Raw genomic sequence first — 25,076 nt, 5'->3', positions numbered from 1 at the left:
ATCAAAGCGCCAAAGGAGACAAAGTATGCTGCCACTGCATCCGTTCCAGCTGTCTCGTCGTTCAGCTAAAAAAAATATGTGATGAATGTCTGTCAAGGTTAATTCATCATTTCGACTGTTGTGGGACAGCGCTAGAGTTTCTGAAATGGTTATTCATTCATTTTAGAACAGTTCTCAATGGGCACCTTAAAACATTATAAACACATTATAAAAGTAGTCCGTTTGATTCATGCTCTATATTCCGAGTCCTTTGAAGTCATATGACTAGGGATGGGTATCGTTAAGGTTTTAACGGTATTACTACTCTTACCGATACTCCTTATCGATCCGGTACTTTAACGGTATTCTTATCGGTTCTTTTTGTTATATTAAAAAAAGGGGGGAAAATAATTTAGAACATAATTAATATTGCTTTATATTTTGAAATGTAAAATAAATATCTATAGCAAAAGAAAAAGCAATGCTTTAACAAAACAAATAAAACATGTATGTTATGCAGAAGGGTGCAGGCTTTTGTGTTTTATATAGACAGAAGGACGCCAAAAACAAAGTACAAACACATGGTCAAAAAAAAAAAAAAAGTATACAATAAAACAAATATACAAATTATATACCCAGTGCTTTAATTTCAGTAATGTCTACTGACATTACTGTTCAGGAGTAATATGGGTTAAAAAGACATCTAATAAAGTCAGATGTAAAATAACACTGCATAGTTTATCATAGATAGATTAAAGCTTATATCATTCAAGAGCTGTGACTGATTTTCTCTTTGCCTTTTGTTGTTTGATTCACATTAATGGAGCAATCGTCAGCAGGATTATTAGACTGCTGCCTCTTTAAGACCAAATGCAGATCTAATCATTATTAAGCCTCATTTTCTCCCAAATATTTACGCCGATTTAAGACATAAACTGTATTTAAGTGAATAAACTGTTTAAGTGAATCTCCAAGACGGCCATTTTGACATATTTGTGTATTTGATCGTTTAGATGCGCACACGAAGCCCAAAATATACGTTGCTATATCTCGTTGCGGTGTGTTTCGGAGCGCGCGCCTTGGAACAGCGTCTATTGCGTCAATTTTGGTACTTTTAATAGCCTTTTATTATCAAACGCGTCCCGCAGTTTAGCAAAAGTATAGACTCCATTTTACAACAATCACAGATCGTGCAGATTCTGACGTTACGTTTGGGTTTTAGGGAGAAATGACAGCGCATCGCTCTGTGAAGGTAAGGAAGTTGCGCTGGAGAGAATGTGGCTTAGTTATTAGTTTTTAATGGTTACACCTCAAATATCTTCTTTTTTATAATCATTGGAAGCCTAAATCTAAAATAAAATTAGTTTAATATCAAAGATCTAAAGTGTAACCTTTTGAATGTTCTGTCCTCATGTCACTCATTAAGCAGGGCTGTTGTGTTGCGCGCGCCGTGGCTTTGCGTGAAAGATCGCTCGCTCTCGCTCTCTCTCTCACACACACACACACACACACACTCTCTCTCTCTCTCTCTCTCTCTCTCTCTTTAGCAAAAATGCATCACAAATGGTTCAATATTCGCAAGATAATAATTTCTTAATAGCAATAATAAATAGCACGTGTAGGTTACTTTCATAATTTCTCCAGTACCGACAGCAGAACCGATAACGTCCGAGCTTAACGATCCAGCGGTCTTTCAAAATTCAGCACCGGGGCCCGTTTAATACCGGGTTTCGGTACCCATCCCTACATATGACAACTTTGTGTTATGAACAGGCGAAAATTTCAATTTATTCATTGATAATCTTCTCTGCCAGTGAGCTGTTAACTTGAGAACCAATGTAACTGTCAAAAGAACTCAACCAGAGAACTTTAACATTCAGATTCATGAACAAACGATTCAGACGGATCGTGTGAACCGATTACGATTTTCAACTTATGATTATCATTCATTTCACATCATTAAACTTGATAGTTTTGAAGAAGAGGAAAAAACAAACATAGATAAAGAGAAACGCACACAAATTGTTACATTTAAATCCAACTAACCCATAAGTAGTAGGTAAACTGCAAGGCAAAAATGGCAATGCCCTCGTTGTCAAATGAGCCGGCCACAGAGCGTGAAATGTAGCCGGGTACAATGGCGATGAAACACGCTGCCAGCAGCCCGGCACCCTGGTTCCACAGCTCCCGGGTCAACAGGAAGGTGGAGATGGCAGTCAGGCCACTGAAGACGGGGGCCAGGAACACGCAAACGTCACGTATGTGCACAGTCACATGAAGCAGATTCAGTATGTAGTGGATCAAGCCCGCCGTCACCATCAGACCAGGATACACCTGCAAAAGACGAGATATGAGAGTTGCAATCGAATGCGAAATTGCTTAAAGTCCCTGTAAAGTCAAAATTAAGTATGTGTTCTGAGTTTGTCATACCACCGAAAAATGTGTTATTAGCCATCCAGCCCAATTTGAATGATTAAAAAAGCCGCCAAGTAAATAAAATAAGCTATCAAAATCTCGAAAAAATGAGCAGTAGTCTCAGCTAGGGGTGGGCGATATGGCAAAAATATCATATCACGATTTTTTCAGGAAAATCACGATTCACGATTTTATCACGATTCTTTTTTATGTTGGTTTTACTATTTTGTGACTGAGCATTACAGCCAAACTAATGTCCATATTTTAAAAACTAAGCCTTATCAAAATATAAAATAAAAAAGAATGGCAGACAGGGGTGAAGATAAAAATTGTGTCATTATTTTCTTTGTTATTAAATATTAAGATCAAAGAAACACATTACACATACACAACTTAATATACAAATTAAATAAACAGTGCTTTGTTTTCAGCTACAGTAGGTGTAGGCCTATTTAACAGTAGCATTGAAGAAAGTAATTAAATGAACAAATATGAAAATAAAACAAAACATAGACTTCACTGTATAAATTATACATTGATACTTATTAAAGCTACTATTAAAAGTTATCAGTTAAGAGCAGCGAGTGATTTTCTCTTTGCATTTTGTTATTTTATTAACATTAAAGGGATAGTTGTCCTAAAAATTCTAATTGTCATAATTTACTCTCTCAAGTTGTTTTAAACTCGAATAAGTTTCTTTCTTCTGTTGAAAATAAAAGTTATTTGGAATAATGTGGGTAACCAAACAGTGGATGTACCCCAGTGACTTAAATAGTATATTTTTCTCCTATGGAAGTCAATGGGGACCAGCTACTATTTGGATAGCCACAATCTTCCAAAATATTAATATTAGAAAAATATTAGAAAATATTAGAAGGAAATTAGGTTTGGAACAACATTAGAGTGCGTAAAAATTTATTTTGGGGTGAACTATCCCTTTAAGGACAAGCGGTGTCTCTTTAAGAGCTGCGACGCGTCTAATATACACGCATTTGACAAGCAGATTTTCTCTAAATTTTCTCAAGTTTGCTTTCACTTTAGACATAACCGACTTTGTTTATGTAAACCTTGTGTGTATTTAACAGTATTAGCACAATAAGACTCGAAAGATAACTTAGTCTAGTATCCAGGCGCTGGTAGCCAGGCTTTTAGTGCATGTGAGCTTCGCATGTACGCGCTGAGAAACGTACACGTTAGAACAGCGCATCCGCACGCGAAATAAATGTTTAACCGACAAGACATTAAAGCACATGCAAATTATGAACTTTTGTGAACTGTAGTGTCCCGTTCCGCTGCGTTAACATTTTATGTGAATATACGTCGCGTTGTCCAGTATGTTGGGACAGAGGCGCCAGAACAGCAACTGATAGAATGCACGATACTACGATATTTCTTCAAACGCAGATCGTGGAGACATTTTAATCGTCCACGATCAAAAATCGGCATATCGCACACCCCTAGTCTCAGCTCTCAAACGCTGGGGGCGTGTCCGCTGACTGCGCTGAAACCACGCCCACTCGCGGGAAATATGACTCGCGCACAGCTCGTGCATGTCGGCGCTACGGGAGGATGAAGGCCGAGGCGGACAGCGGGAGATAGTCGGTTCGGCCCCATTCACCAGTAACAGCGGATTATCAGTGAATTCCAGTTGTCTCCGACGAAAGTAAACTATCCTGATCTTTACAGAGGCGGGTGTGGTGGTGATCATCAGCTCTCCATCAAGGTAACGTTAGCTCTTCACAAGATTAATCCACCTCTTCTTGATATAATTTTTCGGAAATTTAAATAAGGACATCGATCTGTTTTCTAAGTGATTGCATCCAGGAAATAGGCATTTACATGATGAAGGCATGGCCAGAGCCGTGGGCATAGTAGCTAGCAAACTGTAGGCTGTCTGATAGTAACTCGCGATTGAGCGGCGATAGGCTTTAGTGACGTCATCAAGTAGGGGCCCAATCAAGCTCAGGGGGGGTCGCAGTGCGTCAATCCCCCGTTTTAGACCCGGCCAAAAAATCCGGCTCACAGCAATGGTGAAAAACTGTTTAACGGTCTAACTCCACAATTTAGTACTTCACAGCTCTGTCTTTGTAATATGTTTTAGCAATACATTTCTAGCACTTATAATGTGTTTAGAATTTTTTTGTAGAATTGCCTTTACAGGGACTTTAACAAGAAGTTTGCCTGCAGCAATTCATAAATTAAATCAAGATCTGTAAGAAAGCCTGTAAACATTCCTAAATATTTGATTGGCCCTAAGACAGAGATAATGAAAAGCTTAGCCAAAGCACACCCTTAGGAGCCTTGTAATCAATCATCTTAAAGAGATAGTTAAGTTCTCCCAAAAATTTGTTAAAAAAAAAAAAGTCTAGTAGTCCATACAATTAAAGTCAATGGTCTCCAATGTTGTTTTGTACGCCATTTTCTTTCATTGTATGAATAAAAACAATTCTTCAAAATATATTTTTGTGTTCCATCGAAAGTCATACAGGTTTGGAACATGAGGGCGAGTAAAAGACAATTTTCACTTTCGAAGCTGAATTTAGCAGTCAACCTGCAGCGAGAAAGGAAATACCCTGTCCTTAACCTCCACAATCCGACCCTCTCTTTTTTCATCTCACAAGCGAGTCTGCAGGCTGTGCTGGGAACAGACCAACCTGCTCTGAAGGCCGTATAACGACTGCTTGAACTGTACACAACAACAGATGCTGTTCCCTGCCTCCTGTAGCCCCCCTACAGCTCCAACACCAGAGCTGTCAGATGTCAAATGTTAGCCAAACTTTCTCCAGCCAGCTCATTAGGTTCAGCAGCACTGCGCTTCTCAGAGACAGGGAGTGTTAAAGGGGGTGGCCATATTTAGGGAGGAAAGATGCTGTTTTCAAGAAGAAATCATCCGGAGGCTGTCTATCCATAGGAGCTTGCACACAAACAACCTTTGGCATGCATTTAACTGCATTTTTATCATATAGAGGTTATGGGTTTAACAAGAACCATTGTCGAAATGCAGACAAAACAGAACTTGCCATTTGCAGAGCAGAACTTGACTCACAAGCAAATGTATAGAATGCAAACATTCGGCATAAGAATGCAGCAACAATGAGGACATTCAACTATAAATAATTAGTGTAGGAATATTTCTGGATCGTGAAGTGAAAGGCATAATATATATTTTTTCAAAATAGTCTGGTGGTGGGTTGTGAATGGCAGAAATCACTTGTTATTTTGACGCATAGATTAAAAGTCCTGTTGATTCACACACATCGATCTTAAAATAAGGCTTAAATGATTAATCGTTTGTGTTAAATAAGAATTGATTTAAATAGAGATGAAAGTACCACTCAGATCTGAGTATATTTTACAAGGGCTTCAAACATGGCTCATAAGAAAAAGGAAAGGAAAAAGAAAAACACTCATATCATCAATACTTGACTATAGAGCTGCACGATTCTGGATAGATTGAGAATCAAGATTTTTTTGGTTTCAAATGGAGATCACGGTTCTTCCATGATTCTTAACAGACAACTAAACAAAATAACATGTAATTTACTAGAGGTTCTAACAAAATGTTAATTGCTGCGCTCTATTTAAAATGTTTAATGAATCTGAATCTGAAATTGGTTTGAATGATTCAATGACAAAAACAATTTTTTAAGAGTCACTTGTCGCCACCTGGTGGCGTAACAATGTAATCGATATAATCAGTATTTGAAGCGGCATGTTACTCTATTGTGATAGATATCAGTGTTTATATCCGAACTAAAAACTTTTATCCCAGTTCTGTAATATGAATATTTGTAACAGAAATAAAGATAGGCCTACACTGGTTGAAAAGACTTTGTGAAACTGCTCTTACTGGGTCAGCGGGGCGCAACACACAGATTTGAATATTCTGTGTGATTTTGTCAGAGGTTTAATAGACAGGCAAATCGTTGTCATTTAGAAATGAGATTGCGTGGGTATTTGATTCGAGATTGTGATCTTTTAACAATTAATCGTGCAGCTCTACTTAAATACATTAATTAACAGAAACTAACAATGAACTGAACAATACTTCTACACCATTTATTACTCATAATAATTTACATGCATGCATATACACACACACACAAAATAAGAAAAGGTAAAAAATTAAAATAAATAAAAACTCTTACCGTCCCTCCCACTATTCTGCCCAGTGGGTACCAGGCCCTCTCGTCAAACCAGTTGAGAAACTCATAAAAACCGTTGGTGGTGAGATGATGAGTTGATCTGTAGTTGAACCTGTAAACAAAGAAGAACAGAAGAGGTTGTGGTGTCACTTCTAATGAGAAAAGGCAGCCTTTTATCAACACTGGCACGTCACAATGCATTTCATGGTGAGACAAGGTGTTCAGAACACTGTTAAGACACTGCCTAAATGACAGATCTTTCCATATAAACAGCCAAATATCACCAGTGCCAAACCACAAAGACTAAAACAAGAGCATCCACAAGAAAGCACTGAAACGGTTAACTAACTAAAATATAGACTATTTAATTCGATGGAAAAAGATGTTTTGGTTAAACTTTTCAATCATTTCATCTTGAAGGACATGTGTTTTCAAGGACAAGATTTGTTGCTCACTGTGTTTCAGTGCACACAGACAGACATACACCTGTTCAATCAGTCATGCATCTGCTTTGTCCTTTAGGCTAGCTTTTCTGCAGCAAAATGAATAAATAACCAACAATGATGCAGAGTGTATATTAGAAAATTAACCATAAAGAACAAATTAAAGAAAAAAAAACTACAAAAGGTAGTTCAGATTTGCACATACCATGCCAATATTTTCACAGGCCCCACATAAGAAAAAAATTAAATAAAAACTGTGATTTGCATCTAAGTGTTATGTATATAATTATCTATACAACTGTTATTTTTAGTAAAAAAAAAAAAATACACGTATACAGGTATGTATTATGGATATTATTATTATTATTATTATATAATAGCTAACACTTCAGTTTAGAGTCAAATTTTCACTAGTTGCTTATTAGCATGCACTATTAGGATATTAGATGTTCATTAGTACTTATAAACCACATATTAATGCCTTATCCTGCATGACCATATTACATCCCTTAATCCTACCCATTACCTAAACGTAACTACCTTACTAACTATTAATTAGCAGTAATTAGGAGTTTAAGGCAAAAGTTGCAGTTAATAGTTAGTTAATAGTGAGAATTGGACCCTAATCTAAGGTGTGACCATATAATTCAAGCCCGTAGGCAGGGGGGGTACGGGTGGTGCACACACATTTGTTTCGACTGTATGATCAGCCTCACATTCTGTTCCTGTCAATCATACACGCGATGTCAACCAATTAAACTGCATGAGGGAGGGCCGAGCCAACTCACACACACACACACTAGAGATGCGGATAAACCGCGGATCGGGCGGATGACGTGACGAAAAATAATATTTTAATTAAATTCGGGCGGGTGGCGGTTGAACCAGTCAAATGAAGAAAGTTTGCCACTAAGCAAACCTGCAAGCTATGAGCCCAGCTGTCAGTACTATTGGAGGAGGCGTAAACGTCTCGTAGACGAGACTGCCTGGGTTATTTTGTTTCGATATTAGTTATATTTTAAAACCAATCGTAGACTACCACTCGTGGAATAGGCATTTAAAAGAGGGACAGATTATGGTCTGATATGACTCAGAAATGACTTCGGGCAATTGCAGCACAAGATGTTCAGAAGAACGCAAGAGCTAAACTTCTACAAGCTCAATAACATCCACATTAAAAAAAAAAGAAGGTAAGAAAAATTGTCAGTCATAACTTGGAGGGGGGGGGGGGGGGGTGTATGTGTACATATATATATATATATATATATATATATTATTATTAAAAGGATTTCTATATTTTATCCACTCAATAGTCAACAATATAATAGCCATATAAACGTAGCGTAATAATAAAACATAGTGGGATATTCAGTGATATTTGTGTTACATGAGGAAGCAATTTGACAACAATGCAGTAAATATTTTAGGTGCATCAAGCGTGCTCGTTAAGATACCAGCAGACAAGCTAATCCAGCACAAATTAGTGCATAAAAGGTCACCAAAATGAAGTATTTGAACCTCATAATTAAATACAAAAGGAGGAGAACAACTGCAAAAAGGTCCACTTTTTGAAAAAAAGAACCCCCCCTTTTAATAGGCTGGCTGCAGACCTGTAATTTGTGCTAGTTAACATTAGGCACTTTCTTTTTCTTTAAAAAACAATTTTAAAATGTAGAAATGCTCAAATGAATACATTTCCTGATAGTCTTTATTAACTTAGAACTAGGGCTGGGATAAACGATTATTTTTTAAACGATTAATCTAGCGATTATTTTTTCGATGCATCGATTAATCTAACGATTCATTTTTTCAGTCCGATTCGATTTCGATTCGATTCAATTATCGATTATCTCCCCAATCCACATTAATTGACTAATAGCAATTTATACATGTTAATTTACATATCTGAATGAAAAAAACATGAATTCCTTAACATTGCAATGTATGTTTATTGCTCTTAAAATTCCAAAATAAAAGACTATACAAGTGCATAGTAATGCATTCTTAGTCAGAGGTAGCATTCAATAAAACCTTAAAGCCTTGAAAACACATAGCTTACTGAAACAAGCTTACTGAACACATAGGGCCTAGCTTACTGAAAAAAAGTTCTTTCAGATGAAAATAACAACAACTTGATCACCCAAGATACTTGTTTAGAGCAATTGAAAGAATACAGTAACCAATGTAAACTTGGGGGCTTTAAGCTAATACAGAGAGTGCTTTTCCAACAAAAAAATAAAAAAATAAAAATAACAGTGGGAGCCAGCAGCCTGTCATGGCGTCCTTCCTGAACCAACAGAATTGAACATGTATGTTGAAAACACATAGTCCTAGCTTACTGAAAAAAGTGCATCTTTTAATTCTTCATTCACATAAAAATAACAACAACGTATAGTAATAGCCTACACTCTGCCACTCACCTTTTTCTTTAAAAAAAAATAAATAAATACTTATAAAAAAAAGTACTTAACTAGAATTTAATAAATGGAACATTATTGTAAAGTGTTACCGATTTGTTATACACCGATTCAGACGTCTCGTGAGTTCAGTGTTGGACAGATCAGTCGTTTTAACCATTCATTAAAGTGAATCGGTTCAAATGAGTCATTAGTTCGCGAATCGGACGTGTCATTAGTGGACGTGTAGCCTACGGCAAGCGTTGTGTGATTATCCCGGCAGTTTATTTTTACCACAATTCACACTCCGCGGTAATTCAAGAGAAAAAAAAAAATTCTCCGAATGCTCCACGTGAAACTTTGGTCTTCCGCCCTTTTTCTATCGTGTCTAATGATTTTGATTAATATGTTTGTTTGAAGACGGTGAGTGAGTGAGTGAGTGCGCGCGCGCGCGCGGCCGGGGCTCTTCTCGTCATATGCGCCCTGTCAAGCGCAGTCAGTCATTCTATTCTACGGCTTTAGCGGCCGCCAAAAAAAAATTCAATGCAGGAAAAACCCCTGGATTGGTTATATACCGTTGGATAGAATGATGGCCATCGCGTATCAGCGCACATAAGGTACACACTGTGAAGTAATTTGCACACGTTTTTTAGAGAAATGAAAACAGGTCGACGAATCGACGCGCATATTTTGCGTCGACGTATTTTTTGCGTCGACGTCATCGATGACTTCGACGCGTTGTCCCAGCCCTACTTAGAACCATTCATTTGATGCACAACAGATTAAGAAAAAGCTCAAACAAAAGCACAATGAACATGGCTGTAATTAAACGGTGTAATCCTCTCTAATGCCTTTATCACCCAAAGTTCAGCAAACTGTATCCTGCCATCTCTCAAAACTCCAGAGTAGTCATTCTGAACCTTTTCATTACTAATACAAGATGAATATAGCCTTTTAAAACTCCCCTTATCCACAATAAAAATCAAGGCACAGCCCAGTGTCAATCATGCTTTGTGTTTAAAGGAAATGAAATGCCCCATTTTTAGCCCAGAAAAGGCCCAGGACTGTGCAAAGCCTAGTTCACCAACATGCATGAGTTTATTTATTTATGCAGGATGAGCCCTGCTGAAAGGAAAACAGAATAATTTACAGAATAGACCTGAATAGCCAATAGAATAGAATAGCAAAGCGTGCTTATGGACAGAAAATCCAGTTACTTCTCTGACATAAAAGATCCTAGGCGCTTGTGGCAGGGTATCAAGTCCATCACAGACTACCCCGTGATGACAACATTGACTTCCTCAATACACTTAACACCTACTTCAGCAGGTTTGAGGAAAAGAACAACATAACAGTAATGAAAATGCCCTCCAGCCCAGATGATGCAGTACTCTGTCTTTCTTGACCAAGCTGACGTCCGAAGGACCCTACGTAGGGTCAACCCACGGAAAGCAGCAGGTCCAGACAACATACCAGGGTGTGCAGACCAACTGACAGACGTCCTCACAGACATTTATAACATCTCCCTAAGTCAAGCCATCATACCCCGTGCTTCAAGGCCACTACCATCGTACCACTACCAAAGAAGTCACCAGCTTCAACACTCAATGACAACCGCCCAATAGCCCTCGCTCCCATTATGATAAAGTGCTTTGAAAGGCTGGTCAAAAGTCACATCACATCCAGACCTAAGGCAGCACTTGACACACTCCAGTTTGCATACCACCCCAACCGCTCCACCGATGACGCCATACCAGCAGCACTTCATCTGAGCCTGCCGCATTTGGAGAACAACAACAGTTATGCGCGGATGCTCTTCATTGATTTCAGTTCCGCCTTTAACACAGTCATCCCCCAGCACTTAGCGAGGAAAAAGGCCCCACTAGGCATCAAAACTCCACTGTGCAACTGGATATTGGACTTCCTCACTGATAGACCTCAGAAAGTATGAGTTGGGAACAAAACCTCTGAAACATCATCCTGAACACCGGGGTTCCCCAAGGCTGTGTCTTGAGCCCACTGTTGTTCACCCTGGTGCTACACAACTGTTGCGCCAGATACATCTCGAACCACATCATTTGGTTTGCAGATGACACAACAGTGGTGGGCTCCGTCAGCAATGATGATGAATCGGCTAACAGAGTAGTAGTTAACCAGCTCGTCATCTGGTGTGATAACAACAACCTGTCACTGAACGTCAACAAGACACTATAGAGAGCATTTTGACCAGCAGCCTCTGAGTCTGGTATAACAGCTGCACGTCCGCAGACCAGAAGTCCCTCCATGAGGACAGCAAAGAAAATCATCAGGACCTTCCTCCCATCTATATAGGAACTACATCAGTCACGCTGCCTTAACAGAGTCACCAAAATAATCAGAGACTCCACACACCCCGCCCATGGTCTGTTTACTTTTCTGCCTTCTGGCAAACACTATCGTAGCATGCAATGCATGACTGCCAGACTTAGTAATAGCTTCTTCCCACAGGCCATTAGAATACTTAAAATCACATTACCAATACAGAGATATGATGGCTGTTGGACTGTCGATACATGTTACATAGAAGGACTGAATCACATATGCTGCTCTACCCATGTGCAATATACTACTATATGCACTATACCCACTGTGTATATCATTTATATAATTTTTGTTTTAAAATTAAATTATTTTTATTGTTGTATAATTTAGTTTTGATTGTCTTATAATTTGTGTTATTTGGCCTATCTATAGTGTATATGTCCACCTGTTGTAGTCCTGCTTGTACTACCCTTATTTTGTTTTCTTATTTATGCTTGTACTTCGCATATTTGAGCTTGGAGAAACGCAATTTTGTTCTGCTGTACACTAATGACAATAAAGCACTTTGAACTTGAATAATCAGGTGAATGAAATTGTTTTCTGCTCCATATACTCTTTTCAAAATCATATTTTTAAATTGTAACATTAACATGATGACAGTAATTTGAATGTAGCTTCTGTAAAAAATATAATTCCAAACATAAAAAAAGTAAACGACAAGTATTTCCAATGTCAACTAGTCTTGCACAACCCCTACATAGGACCTCACGACAGCACAACCTATTGAAACTGACATGGCTCACTTTCATTCACGTAAAATATAGCATCAGCTCTGGCTAGGATCCATCGAATACTGCTCTCTTATTGCAAGTTTACGGCTCCAGTGAATTCATGATTGCTGCTATTGTTAATACAAGTAAATTGTGTCCACTGGGATGGAAAAGCATTACTTCTGGATTTATTTAATCAGATTCTGCATGCATGGCAAGTGTCAGCACATGGCCTGCCATCAGATTAATGTCCTCACTATTTTGTAATACAGCCGTCTCACTGGCAAGAGACGATCTGCGTTTGCGAGAGAATCTGGCAACCTGGCGCTTGAGTAGGAGGATCGGCAGAACTGTGAATCATGTGTATTTAAAGACCCCTTTAAAGTACACAAACAGTCCATCACTGACCATGGCTGCTATCTGACACCACAACCTGCTAGCTCCCATCCCTCTCAGACCATTTCTCCCTCTCTAGGGTGGCTAAAGATTCAGGAACCTTTACTGGCATGGTCAAACTCTCCATCACGATCTGATATCTAAACCGGATCCTTGGTATTAACTGAGCACTGCAATGTCCTTTCTGCAAAGAAACTACATGAACACACCAGCAAAACCATATGAAACCCTTGTTGTCAGATTTTATTGCGGATTTGAAATACATTATTGAAATGCAATCTTCTGGAGATTTCTTTCCCCCATTCAAACAGATAGACTCTGTACTTTAATGCCTATTACCTACATGAATAGCTGCCCTGGGACGCCGTTATGAAGATGCCCATAGAGTGAACTGACTTGCATTAAAGAAGTTCCACTGAGTTGAATTTTTATTCCATTAATGGTTGTTTCTTAAACTATGGCCACTTTTGGCCCTGAAGACTTAGAAAATTAACTCTTAAAACACACTTTTCACACTCTTACTAGTTTGATCCAGTTTGTCTAATCAAAAGGTGCCAGAAAGTGAACAAATACATTGCAGAAGATGCAAACCAAACATCGTTAAATTATGTATTTTTGTTTAATGGAATTATGTGGTGGAAATGACAAATGACTCACTTTTGGAAAGAAGCATCTTATGCTCACCAAGGCAATGCATAATGCTCTGAGCACCAATGCTCAGTGCATGTATTTGATAAAACACAGTAAAATGGCATTAAAATGTAAAATAACTGGTTTCTATTTTAATGTATTTTAAAATTTAATTCATTCCTGTGAATTTTCAGCAGTCTTACTTCTTCAGTCACATGATCTTTCAGAAATCATTGTAATATGTGGATTTGGAGCTCCAGAAACATTTCTTATTATTATCAATGTTGAGAACAATTGTACAGCTTAATACTTTTGATGAAAGTGGGAAAAAAAAATATTCAGGATTCTTTGATAAATAGAAAGTTCAAAAGAATAGCATTTATTTGAAATCTTTTGTAACATTAAAAATGTCTTTACTGTCATACATTTATGTATCATTGCTGAATAAAAGTATTAATTTATTCAACAACAACAAAATTACTGACCCCTATTTTTAAAAAGGTAGTGTACAGAAGTGTCATTTCAATGGCACTGTTGTCTCCTTGGTAACAAATGCAGCAAACTGTGGGACAGGCATTTAAAAACCTGATTTTTATTTATAAATTTGTTTAGTGACTCAATTTTAAACATGCATTAATACATAAAAATCCATTATAACAATATGAAGTCGGACAAAGTCTGATGTGGAACAAGTATGAAATAAAGCCATTGAAACGTAGCAAAAAATAAATTAAGGAATGGAGAAAAGTTTAAGACTAATGTAACCTTCATATACTTTATCATTTTAATCTTTCAATAAAAATCAACCATTGTGACATAAAAGTTGAAGAAACACCCTAATGTTTCCGTGACTGCATTCGCTGCGCCAGGATACAGAATCACTTGGGAAGTCACCTGGAAATGACCCAGGGCGACACTGAGCCGTGTCGTTTTAAGGTGGGGTAATCTCAGCAGACAATGTGCAGGAGAATCAGATTTTGTGACTGTATTATCAGCTGGATACATTGAGATGTCTTTATGCAAGCAGTGAACTGGAATTCTTTCATCTGCAGTTTAACCTCAGTGACACACGTTCCGCTCAACGTTCCCACCAACTCTTGAACTATGCACTTCATAAAACTCAATTTCACACTGTGTGGACATACATGCAGAGCTTTGAAAAGGTCCCATTCAATGCCGTGCAGCAACCTAACATTTATTAACAGCCACTGCAGAGACCAGGGCATAAATTGCTGCTTAAAGCATGTCTGGAAATGCTAGAAATAAAGGTTGTTTAAACTTTGAAGTTTCTTGTAGACAGAACGGCTTAAGTCCAGAGTTGAGAAGCGCTAAGGTACTTGGAGAAAGTACAACAGATTTAAGTAATTAAAGGTATCAGGATTTTTCTCAGAGTTCATTAAAGCCAGCAGTAAAGGCAAGGTCGTGTTAATAACTTGTTGCTGGGTAAACACAACTAAAGATAGAAAAACCAGAGTTAAGAAAATCAAGTGATTAATCAAATAATTGCCTGTACAGCCTGAAAGAGCTCAACCTTGTAGCATAAAGGAACGTTCACGCTGATGGCGATATTGTGGGAGGTTGACAAGGCATTTTTTCCTTGACTGAATTATCCAATGACGGCAACAAATTGCGTAAGCTTCACTGTCTCCAGCTTCAAAACTCCAACTATTATTTAAAACAATTGACTTACGGCCACATTGTCTCTGCAAATCGCTCTCCATGAAAGTGGCCGTTAAGACCTGGTATAAAGGAATTATGGGACCAAAAAAAGAAAGAGAAAATCATCAACAACAGAGCAAGTGTATTAAATCTGAAATGTCTCACCGTGACTTAATGAGACTGAGGGACTAGCCTGGAATCAAGTGTTGGTTTCTGATTACTCCATCACATCTTGTGCATTTCAGAGGCCAAAAGTCAGACATTTTAGACTTTGCTATTTACTCTATGCATTTCTTCAAGATAGAGGCTGTGGGAAAATGATTGTAATCATTTATACAGAGTCGTCAGGCTGGGAAGCTTGTCATATTAAATTTGATGGCTGACATTACGCCTGTATCACCTTCATCAATTTAATCAGGGTGCAGGCAAGGAAATTACAAGGAGAATGGAATCTGGAGCGGATAGGAGCCCGCTACTGATGAAAAAGAAAAGAGTTGCAAAGATGGAAGATGACTATCTCTGAGAAAAGATTGTTAAGCAATCCTAATCATAACTCATCCTTAATTTTCCACCGTATAAACAAACACAAATGCAGGATAAAGCACAACTCAAATGTGTTACATCCAGGTCAACTTGTGTGACCAGAAGCTAATAATTAAAAATACAATAAAAATCTACAAAGGATTTTAATCAAATTCTGCAAGTAGCATTGAAAGAACATTTACAGTTGTGATGTATTGGAAGTTCTTAGCTTCCGTATTGTGACGTCCAATAGTGTAAAACGGTTGAGTGGATGGAGCAAGCTTGTAATCGATTGAGAGAAAGAGGTGGGGTTTAAGCTGACTACATGATTAAATAAGTCTGGAAAATTTTACTAGAGAGAAGTCTGTCATTGCACAAGATCGACATATGTAGCCTATATTTTATCAAAATGTTGAGGTCAATAAAATAAAAATGATTAAGAAACATACATGGATGAATCCTGCACAAAATGATCAATAATGCTTTTTAAAAATAGATAGGGTGAATTTCCATTTCATACTGACTAAGTAGGGCTGGGCGATATGGGCAAAAAAAAAATATCACGATAATTTTTTTTATATCAGCCGATATCGATAATTATGACGATAAAAGTCAAATCTTTATTTCTTTCAAGTTTAAAGGCAGATTTTTGCTCTTAAGTGAAAGTTGTAGAAACCAGAGCGTTAATTGTGGTTTTAAACTACTCTTTATTGTCAGAACATATCAGGACAAACACTTGCCAAACAGGAGAACATTTCACAAATCTGAGGTAGAACATTCAAACATTTGTCATTCTTCCTTAAAATAAATATTTTTATTTGACAATTTCTTAGTTTCTGCAAGTGCAAATTTTTTTTGGGGGGGTAAAATGTAATATTCTGACTGTTTGAGTTTTATTAAACTTTACCATTGGTCATCCAGTATCATGCATTTAGATCATGACAACCACAGATAAAGCCAGGCATAGCCTACACTACAGCACCTCACTATCATGGCAAAATGTAACTTTATGGTTTCTATGGTATTTGTATGAAAAACAGTAGCCTAAATACATTATTAAATACTGTAATATTATTCCATTAGTCCTTTGATACATTGTCTACATTAATAATATAATACAATTCAGTATATCCCACATTTCATGGTGCAGTTAATATTACTAGGCTAACGTACAGTAAATCCTTGGTAAATGATGGGAATTTGTAGACGGAAAAGCCTTCTGACTGTATCGTTGCGCACAGTGTTTCTCCTGTTTGTCAGCGCTGTTTCATCTGCCTTTAAACTGGTTTAAATCACGGAGACATTTGTGTTATTCGCTGAATTCAAGCGCTTCTCACTGGATCTCGTGACCGAGACCGATCAGAGTAAAGGCATCTGCTCTAGTGAGCTCGCGCTGCGCTGCCGTTTGGACTTTGAGCCAGGCGGATAAATGGTCCGTGTGGCGCGCGGTTCAAATGAGTTTCGTTCCGCTTTTGGCACATAAACATTATCGAACATTTATCGACCTCTTGACATCGTTTTATCGAGAAAAATTATATCGCGATAATTATCGTTATCGTTTTATCGCCCAGCCCTATGACTAAGTGTTTTTTATTTTTCTAGTAGGGATGAAAGACGATAGTCACCTACTAGACCAAAAGTAAATTATTAGTGGTGAAGCTCCAATTAGCATATTAACCTAAGAAAACACAACCATGATCCAAACGGTGATTAGTGACATATCTAAAACCATTCAATTTAGAAATTCACAATCAATGAAAAAAATCAATGTTTCACAATATTTTTTGTCCCAAAGTACAAACAAATAATTTGTTCAATTGAATACTGATTTAGTAACTCAATCTGGGTGGAGATTTTTTTTTTCCTTTATACAAAATACATTTTGGGACAGAACTGTATCCTTTACCATCTATTCTGCCCAAATTGTGCAAAGCTGCTTGTTTTCTACATTTCATTGTGTAGCATCTAGTGTTGTTTGAATGCAAGCAACATGTTGGATCAGGTTAACATGAAACTTTCCCTATTACACATGGCTCCTTACTAATCAACGAGACGTTCAGACAAACCAGAGACAAGTGGATTTTTAAAAAGCAGTTTTACACATCCCTTCCACATTCTAGTTGACAAAAATAGCTGTAGCCTCAGAGATAAAAACGCAGTCTGTGGATGTTCCTTGGGTTTTTTGTTCCTTCACTAACCTTTTTTCTCTTCAAAAAACCAATTACTGTGATCTAATAAGGCAGTCTTTCCACCCTTCAAAGAATTAAAAGAGGGTTTTTATGCTTAATATGCTCTGAAGGTGGCCGTGGGGCCAATGTATCTGACCTCAATCAGTTTAGCCCAAACAAACACACACATCTCTAACTCATTAACAGCAGATTCTGGTTCAATCGCACCACAAGCTTGTCACGGCCCGTACAAGCATTTACACAAGAAAACCACCGATGAGATGCAAAACTCACAGCTCAAAACACAGAACAAGGACTGTACCATCATCTAAAAAAAAATGGAAACAAAAACATGTCAGCACCCAATGGAGAAAGTACACTACATTTGTACAGCACTTCAGCATTCTTCATATTACAGCCAGTGTAAAACAGTCATCAAAGTCCAGGTGTCATCTTACAATACAGGTGCTTCGTGAATCCATGGATCCTTCCGTTAAAAAAAGAAAGTGAAGAATGCAAGTTAGAGCCAGGTTGGATTTTTGATGGAGGAGTGATGGGGCTTCAGCTAAGTTTGCTCTTTTTACCTGCTCCATTAAAAATGGGTCTGTCTAAGCAAGACTGCTTCAGGCAGAGCAACTCAGCAGAAAGAGGTCTGATGGCTGAATAATATATGGAAAAGAATTATGGTTTATAAAATGAGATGCGCTGTCTCAGTGTGCATTAAATATGTCAGGGAGTGCTGGTGCTTTGCAGAATCCTCAAACCTGTGAAAGATAAGGACTAAAATTCAAAAAATGTCCTGTAATTTTGTTAAAAACTGACTGTAAATTCTCTTAGGTTTCAAAAGTGGGTCTTTTTGACACTGATTAAAAAATTCTAGTCAATACGATAAGCTCTAGTCAATGTTTTAATGTCAATGGTGATCAAAAGATCCCAATATTAAAATTCTATATATTTTGAAATTTTGGATATTGGATAGTGCATTCCTATTTTGGTGTCACTGCACAGCTAGGCTAACTCTAGCCACTTCATTTTGCTGTCCAACTGAAATATAAAATGCATAATCAATTTAAGAATGTGACATCTGTAAATAATTTATGAATTTAAATAAATTCTGACCTTTACCAAAGCACAATACATCATATTCACTTGAGATGTAATCCATCAGATTGAATTCTTTGGACTTTCTTGTGTTTTACAATGTTAGTGAACATGAGACGGTTAAACTATTGTACGTGGGTACATCGTACTTACTCAAATAAGTGAGTATACTATAGAGTTATGTATTGAATATGATTAATGATTGATGTATTAAGGTTTCATTTGTTAACATTAACTACATTAGTTACCATGAACCAACATTGAAAAATACTTCAGTGTTGTACTTCAATACTTCAATGCATTTATTAATCTTAGTTAAATGTCAAATACAACATTTACAAATACATTATTAAAATCAAAAGTTGTATCCATTTATATCATTTAATGGACATGGCAGCATATATAACACAAATGTATTGCTCATTTGTAATGTTAGTTAAAGCATTAACGTTAACTAATGGGACCTTTCTTGTAAAGGGTTACAAAATTCATGCAAGTAAAAGCATGAGATGGTCTGAAGCTCAGAACACAACCAATGAGAATGTCAAAAGCGCATTCTTGTGCATCAATAGCTCCATTACTGACTCAAACTCTCTAAAAGAAAAACAAAAAAGGATGAAAAAGATTTCATAACTGAACTGCCTGGATCAAAAGATCAGTCAGCTGTATAAAATTCGGAGATTGTTCTTTTTAAAAGGGGAAATTATGCTTCAGAAACTCATGAAAGGCCTGAGTATATTTAAGAACCCAAATTCACGCATCAAGCACGTCTGGTCAAAGCAATCTGTCTGAATGATTTAAGCATTGATCAAGCCTCATACTACATAACCTTTAATCTTTTTAAATCGCTGATTGGAGGAGGAAAACCAAACAGCAAATGCCAAATTCACATCTCACTTCCTTTGTGTTCATTTCCTGGAGATTTAATCCAACATAAAAGAACTGATTGACCTTGAGGAACGATACGGAAGGTTTTCCGGATGAGGACAAGGAGTTCGTCCCGCCTGACACAAGCACATCAAAGCTACGCTCTTGGAATAACTGAGGGCCCGTAATTGGCAAGGGGGAAAGCTTGTGCTGTGAATGCAAAGCTGCTCAGCTAAGTGAGCACATCCTAATTAAAACCCATTCCGTTTCAGCACACAAAGACGCCTGCAACGTATTGTGTATCACACACAGAGCAAATATCTTTACCCAAGTGGGCCGAAAAACCATAGCAATTAATATTTCGCATATCACTGTGTGATGACAGATTAGAAAACCTCTGTCTGCAATAATTAGGCAATCAGTGCTACTTTAAATCTAACATTTCATTAAATAGACACAGAGAGTGATACGTTTTTCCTGAACTCGATTTTTCTGTAACACTCCTCTGAAGATGGCTAATGATCCCACATCTATGCATCATTGTCAACGATAATTATCTGGCGCAGAAAAACAAGGACCTTCGCATGTCAAAAGAACAAAGAATGAAATTCAAAATGACTGGCAACCACAAAGTTTGCCAACACCTTGTTTACACCAGGTATATAATATAATAACATAATATAATATACCTGTGTAAAGACGGCAATTTAAGTCAAACTGAACTCGTTCGGATTTGTGAACTGATTCTTTGTAAAGAAAAGACTATTTGAAAAGACAATAAGAACTATTTGCTCAGATTAATGGATTTGCAAATGAAAACTTGACACGATAAGATTGAGACCTCAGTAAAAAAAAAAAAAAACTTTCAATTTCAGTCTAGTTATTAAAAAAGAAATCATACACCTTCAAAAGATTTGAAATATAAAAACAAAGGTTGCTTTTTTCCCCAACCCCAAAACAACAACATAATTGGAAGGAGACCTTAATATATAACTTGATTTCATAACATTTCTTGCCACAAAAAAAAAAAAAAAGTTTGAGCATTATAAATCCATGAGTTTGTACAGCTGTGAACTATCATTAGAAATGGGCAGGGTGGATCATTAGGCTTTATTGCAAGCGACCTCATGGACCACATGCAGGTTTTCAATAAGCAGGGAAAGCTAAGGTGAAAGACTCCAACAGTATGAAGAAATAAACAAGTACTGCCCCCATAATCATGTTTTCACAGTCAATTGGACCGTGTTAACTGCTCCACTTTGACCACAAGCAGAGATGACACTGCATGAATGAAACTTGAGTGGGAGAAGGCTGCAGACACAACTAGCCCAGCTACAGAAGCAAAGAAGAAACTAAAACATTACTTCCATTTATGTGTGGGCGATATACCAGTTAAGGATAAAGCAGGGCTCAACAAAGATTGTTTCTGCTGGCCAAGTAGTTAAGATTTATACTTGCTATGCCAAAATGTTCACCAGCTTCATCACAAAATGGATTCTTTTTCTGCATCATTTTTTTTCTTCAGAATAATGATTTGTATCTTTTTTTTTATTTATTAAACATCCAATTCTTTACAAACATATCTAACAATAAATGTATTAGGTTAAGCCATAATAGCTGAAAATTATAAAAGACAAATAAATCAAATTAAATTATAAAAGCCTCTTTTTGTTGGAATTAACAATATGCCAAACAGAAAAACTTAAAAATTGTATATTATGTATAATAGTCATAATAATAATAATTTAGAAAAAAATATTGCTGCAAGTAGCAATTAAAGGGTTCAAATAAACCCAAACATTTAATTTCATCTGAGGCTGGCTGACACAGCAAAATGGTTGAAGTATTTTTGTTGTTGTTTTTTGCGCAGAAAAAGTATTCTTGTCGCTTTATAACATTAAGGTTGAACCACTGTAATCACATGGACTATTTTAAAGCCTTGAAAGTGGTAATTATGATTTTTGGGTGAACTAACCCTTTAAGGTGCCAAGCATCACAGAGGCAGAATGAAGAGCTTAAAAAAAATGAAATAAAAATAAAAAAACAAGGCAGAGAGCATCAGACCAAGTGCAAAAATAAGTAGACATTTGGAGACAATTTTAAGCAAAATGGCTGAAAGACCAGAAATACATTCAACGTGACACAATTGCTTATTACTTTTGACCAATAGGTGGCGACGACACCATATTTATCTGGTGGGGTCAGTGTTGGGTGGCAGTTACACACGAAATTTGGTCTAGCCTATGTCTAATCTTTCCAGAGATACAGCCTCAGATTCGCGTTGCAGAGATATAGCCTCACATCCATTTTGGTGTGCTCTTCGTCAAATTCGTTCACACATTAATCAAGAACGGTTTGACGAATCAACTTGAATTCCATGTTTTTTGAAGATGATCCGATTATATTTTCGTGGAAATCAGAGCAATGGTCTAAGAGGAGTTCGAAATAGATTTTTCAGAAAACTCAAAATCGAGTTCCAAACAAATCGTCTCCAGCCAAGGACAAGGAAAAAGGATTGAGGTAGAGACTCTGAAATTACTGTGGTTATTGTTTAGACTGTTCTCTGTGTGAGGAGGAGGACATTTTCCTTTCCTTTATATCGTCCACCCCTCCATTTCCAATACAACAAAGACCACAATCAGTTCTGACTATTCAAAGGCAAATGACATTAAAGGGGTGGTTCGGGATTTTTGACATCGGACCTCATTTTTAAGTCAGCCTGGTTGTTATTCATCAGTGGAGAATTTTTTTTTATTTTATTATCCAGTCCTTATATTTGGATAGTTAGCCGATGCTAGGCTAGCGCGAGTCAATGGTATATGTTAGCCAGCCATTAAAAAACGTTTTACCCACTCCACAGTGCACCAAACGCAAATCAATTATAACACTAGACTATCGATGTATATGTCCGTTGAGAGAATAATGTTAGAAATCAAACTTACCTTTCATCACATTGCATTAGTTATAATTTGTTCCCTGTAATCATAAGCCTTGTCTACAGCAGCAGCGGAGTGATATTGATTACCTAGGCAACCGAGTGAGCCGGTACACACATGACGCAAGTGTATTTACCTGCCGCTGGTACACTGATTACAGTGCGCTTCTGTTCTGTGTTTACTTTTTGCCGCATTACTAACCGGAGCAAAGTAAAATTCCGCAGCTGCTGAGAAACTAGTTCCTTTGGGATCATTGAGATGAAAGGTAAGTTTGATTTCTAACATTATTCTCTCAACGCACATTTGCATCGATAGTCTAGTGTTATAATTGATTTGCGTTTGGTGCACTGTGGAGTGGGTAAAACGTTTTTTAATGGCTGGCTAACATATACCATTGACTCGCGCTAGCCTAGCATCGGCTAACTATCCAAATATAAGGACTGGATAATTTTGAAAAAAAAATGTCTCCACTGATGAATAACAACCAGGCTGACTTAAAAATGAGGTCCGATGTCAAAAATCCCGAACCACCCCTTTAAGGTCATCTTACCATGACCTGAAAACTCTGATTCAGGCTGCCAAACACTGAAATGTTAAAGACATTCTCCTTTCAGGTGAGCAGGAAGTATTAATATACATGAGCTAATAGACAAATACGAAGAGGTCCCATACCTGGATTGAGTTGCAGTGGCATCAGACAGCTAAAGGTGGTATCAACACCACTAGGGATGGGTATCGAGAACCGCTTCCAAATCTCCAAGAACTGGCGATTCGGTTCCTGAGTGTGCATTTTAAATGTGATTTAAACCATTCAAGTACAAAAGTCTCACGCGCTATTTTCTGTGCTGCACACATCCAAAGCGCGCTCATAAAAGAAAAGCGATTAATCCCACACGGTTACACATGCGTGCAGCGCAGAAAACAGCGCGAGAGTCATTGTGAATTGATTCATTCATTCTGAAACTGAAAATCTTAAAGCATTGTTTATTACTGTTTTTTTTTTTACTTGTTTACTTGTCTTTAATAATGCTTGAAATGTATATTAGTTAGGCTAGTTGTTTTTGCTATGGTATCTTTAAACCATAGGCAAAAGTTTTTAGCCTATTGATTTGTGTTCATGATAATCAGCTACATTGATTGTTTTGCAAGAAAACAAAATAAATGTGAATAATATCCAAGGTATTTTTTTACCTTAATGGAATTTAAACTAGGAATCGATGAGGATCATTCAAATTCAAACGATACACAACCCTATTCCTTACTACTATTTTTTTATTAGTCGTTTAATAATTTTAATGGAATCGGAAACGTTAGACTGAACCCTAACCACCACAATACCTGGTGCAATTTTAAACCACCCCAAATAACACTTCTCACGATTCTTTAAGAATATTTGGAAAAGGTTACACTAAGCACAGTAAAAAGATGAGCTGTGCCTTGCTTCCTTTTCTCCTTCTGGAGACTAATTAATCGGACGACTTATATTCAAGGCCAGGCAGAGGCGACAAGAGCCCTGTGGTCCCTGAAACATTATACTTCTCCTCAAATCCACCAATAAAAGTAGAATCTCATTCAGATATACAAGAGAGCAGCTCAACTCCACAGGCAGCTCAGAGATAAGTGGCACTCAAATGCTTCTTCAGATCAGAATGCCCGTCACAGACAACGCAGCCACGGTCAGGGAGATACAGGATGAAAGCTCAATTAACACAAGGGTGGGATGGATAATGCCATATGGATAGAGAGAGCGGAGAGGGAGATAACAGAAAGATTCAAAGAAAACAGGGGAAGGTAAAAACATGAGCTTTGCGTTTGCTGCCCTTATTTCTGTTGTGCAAACAGAACATAAGGGTTAGATGTGGGCAATATGATGGGGGGGGGGGGGGGGTCTTTCAAAAAGAGGCAATATTTTACCTCAATACTGCAATGAGGTTCTAACTCTCACAATATATTTATAAATACAGACATTTATAAATATTGCTTTTTTTGGCAGACAAGATTTTGTTTATGTTAAAGAAACTGTATACACTTTTTTTATTAAAATATTTCATATTTTTTAAATCATCATATTTAAGTAACCATAATAAGAAAGTGAATATTTTCTCCTTTTATTATAGAAAAACAACAACCGATAATCAGTAAATTAAAAGTCTCACATTATGGCAAAAACGAAATATTAGTATATATAACTTTAAATCTGATTTAAATGAGCCGATGTAAAATAACCAATAAATATACAGGGCTCGAAATTATACGCTCCCAAAACTGAATCTGTGCAACTCAATTTATTTGGGACCATTTGTGCGAGTGCAATTGTTGTGGTGTGAACTTTTTTTCTAGAGATGCAC

At 37.2% G+C, this 25,076-nt stretch overlaps 1 protein-coding gene across 1 annotated transcript in view; it reads right to left on the bottom strand.

The window, feature by feature from the left end:
• stt3b (STT3 oligosaccharyltransferase complex catalytic subunit B) overlaps window positions 1-25,076 on the bottom strand; it is a 52,594-nt gene that overhangs the window by 20,969 nt on the left and 6,549 nt on the right. The window contains exons 2-3 of the mRNA XM_082149326.1: window positions 6,543-6,651; window positions 2,026-2,313 (exon numbers count right to left, since the gene is read on the bottom strand). Of these exons, the coding sequence (XP_082005452.1) occupies window positions 2,026-2,313; window positions 6,543-6,651 (397 nt within the window). The remainder of the gene's footprint in view (window positions 1-2,025; window positions 2,314-6,542; window positions 6,652-25,076) is intronic.

The sequence above is a fragment of the Leuciscus leuciscus genome (assembly GCF_965113295.1).
Source record: "Leuciscus leuciscus genome assembly, chromosome: 20".
In the NCBI taxonomy this organism is placed as follows: Eukaryota; Metazoa; Chordata; class Actinopteri; order Cypriniformes; family Leuciscidae; genus Leuciscus; species Leuciscus leuciscus.
This window is presented reverse-complemented; position numbering and strand designations above follow the sequence as displayed.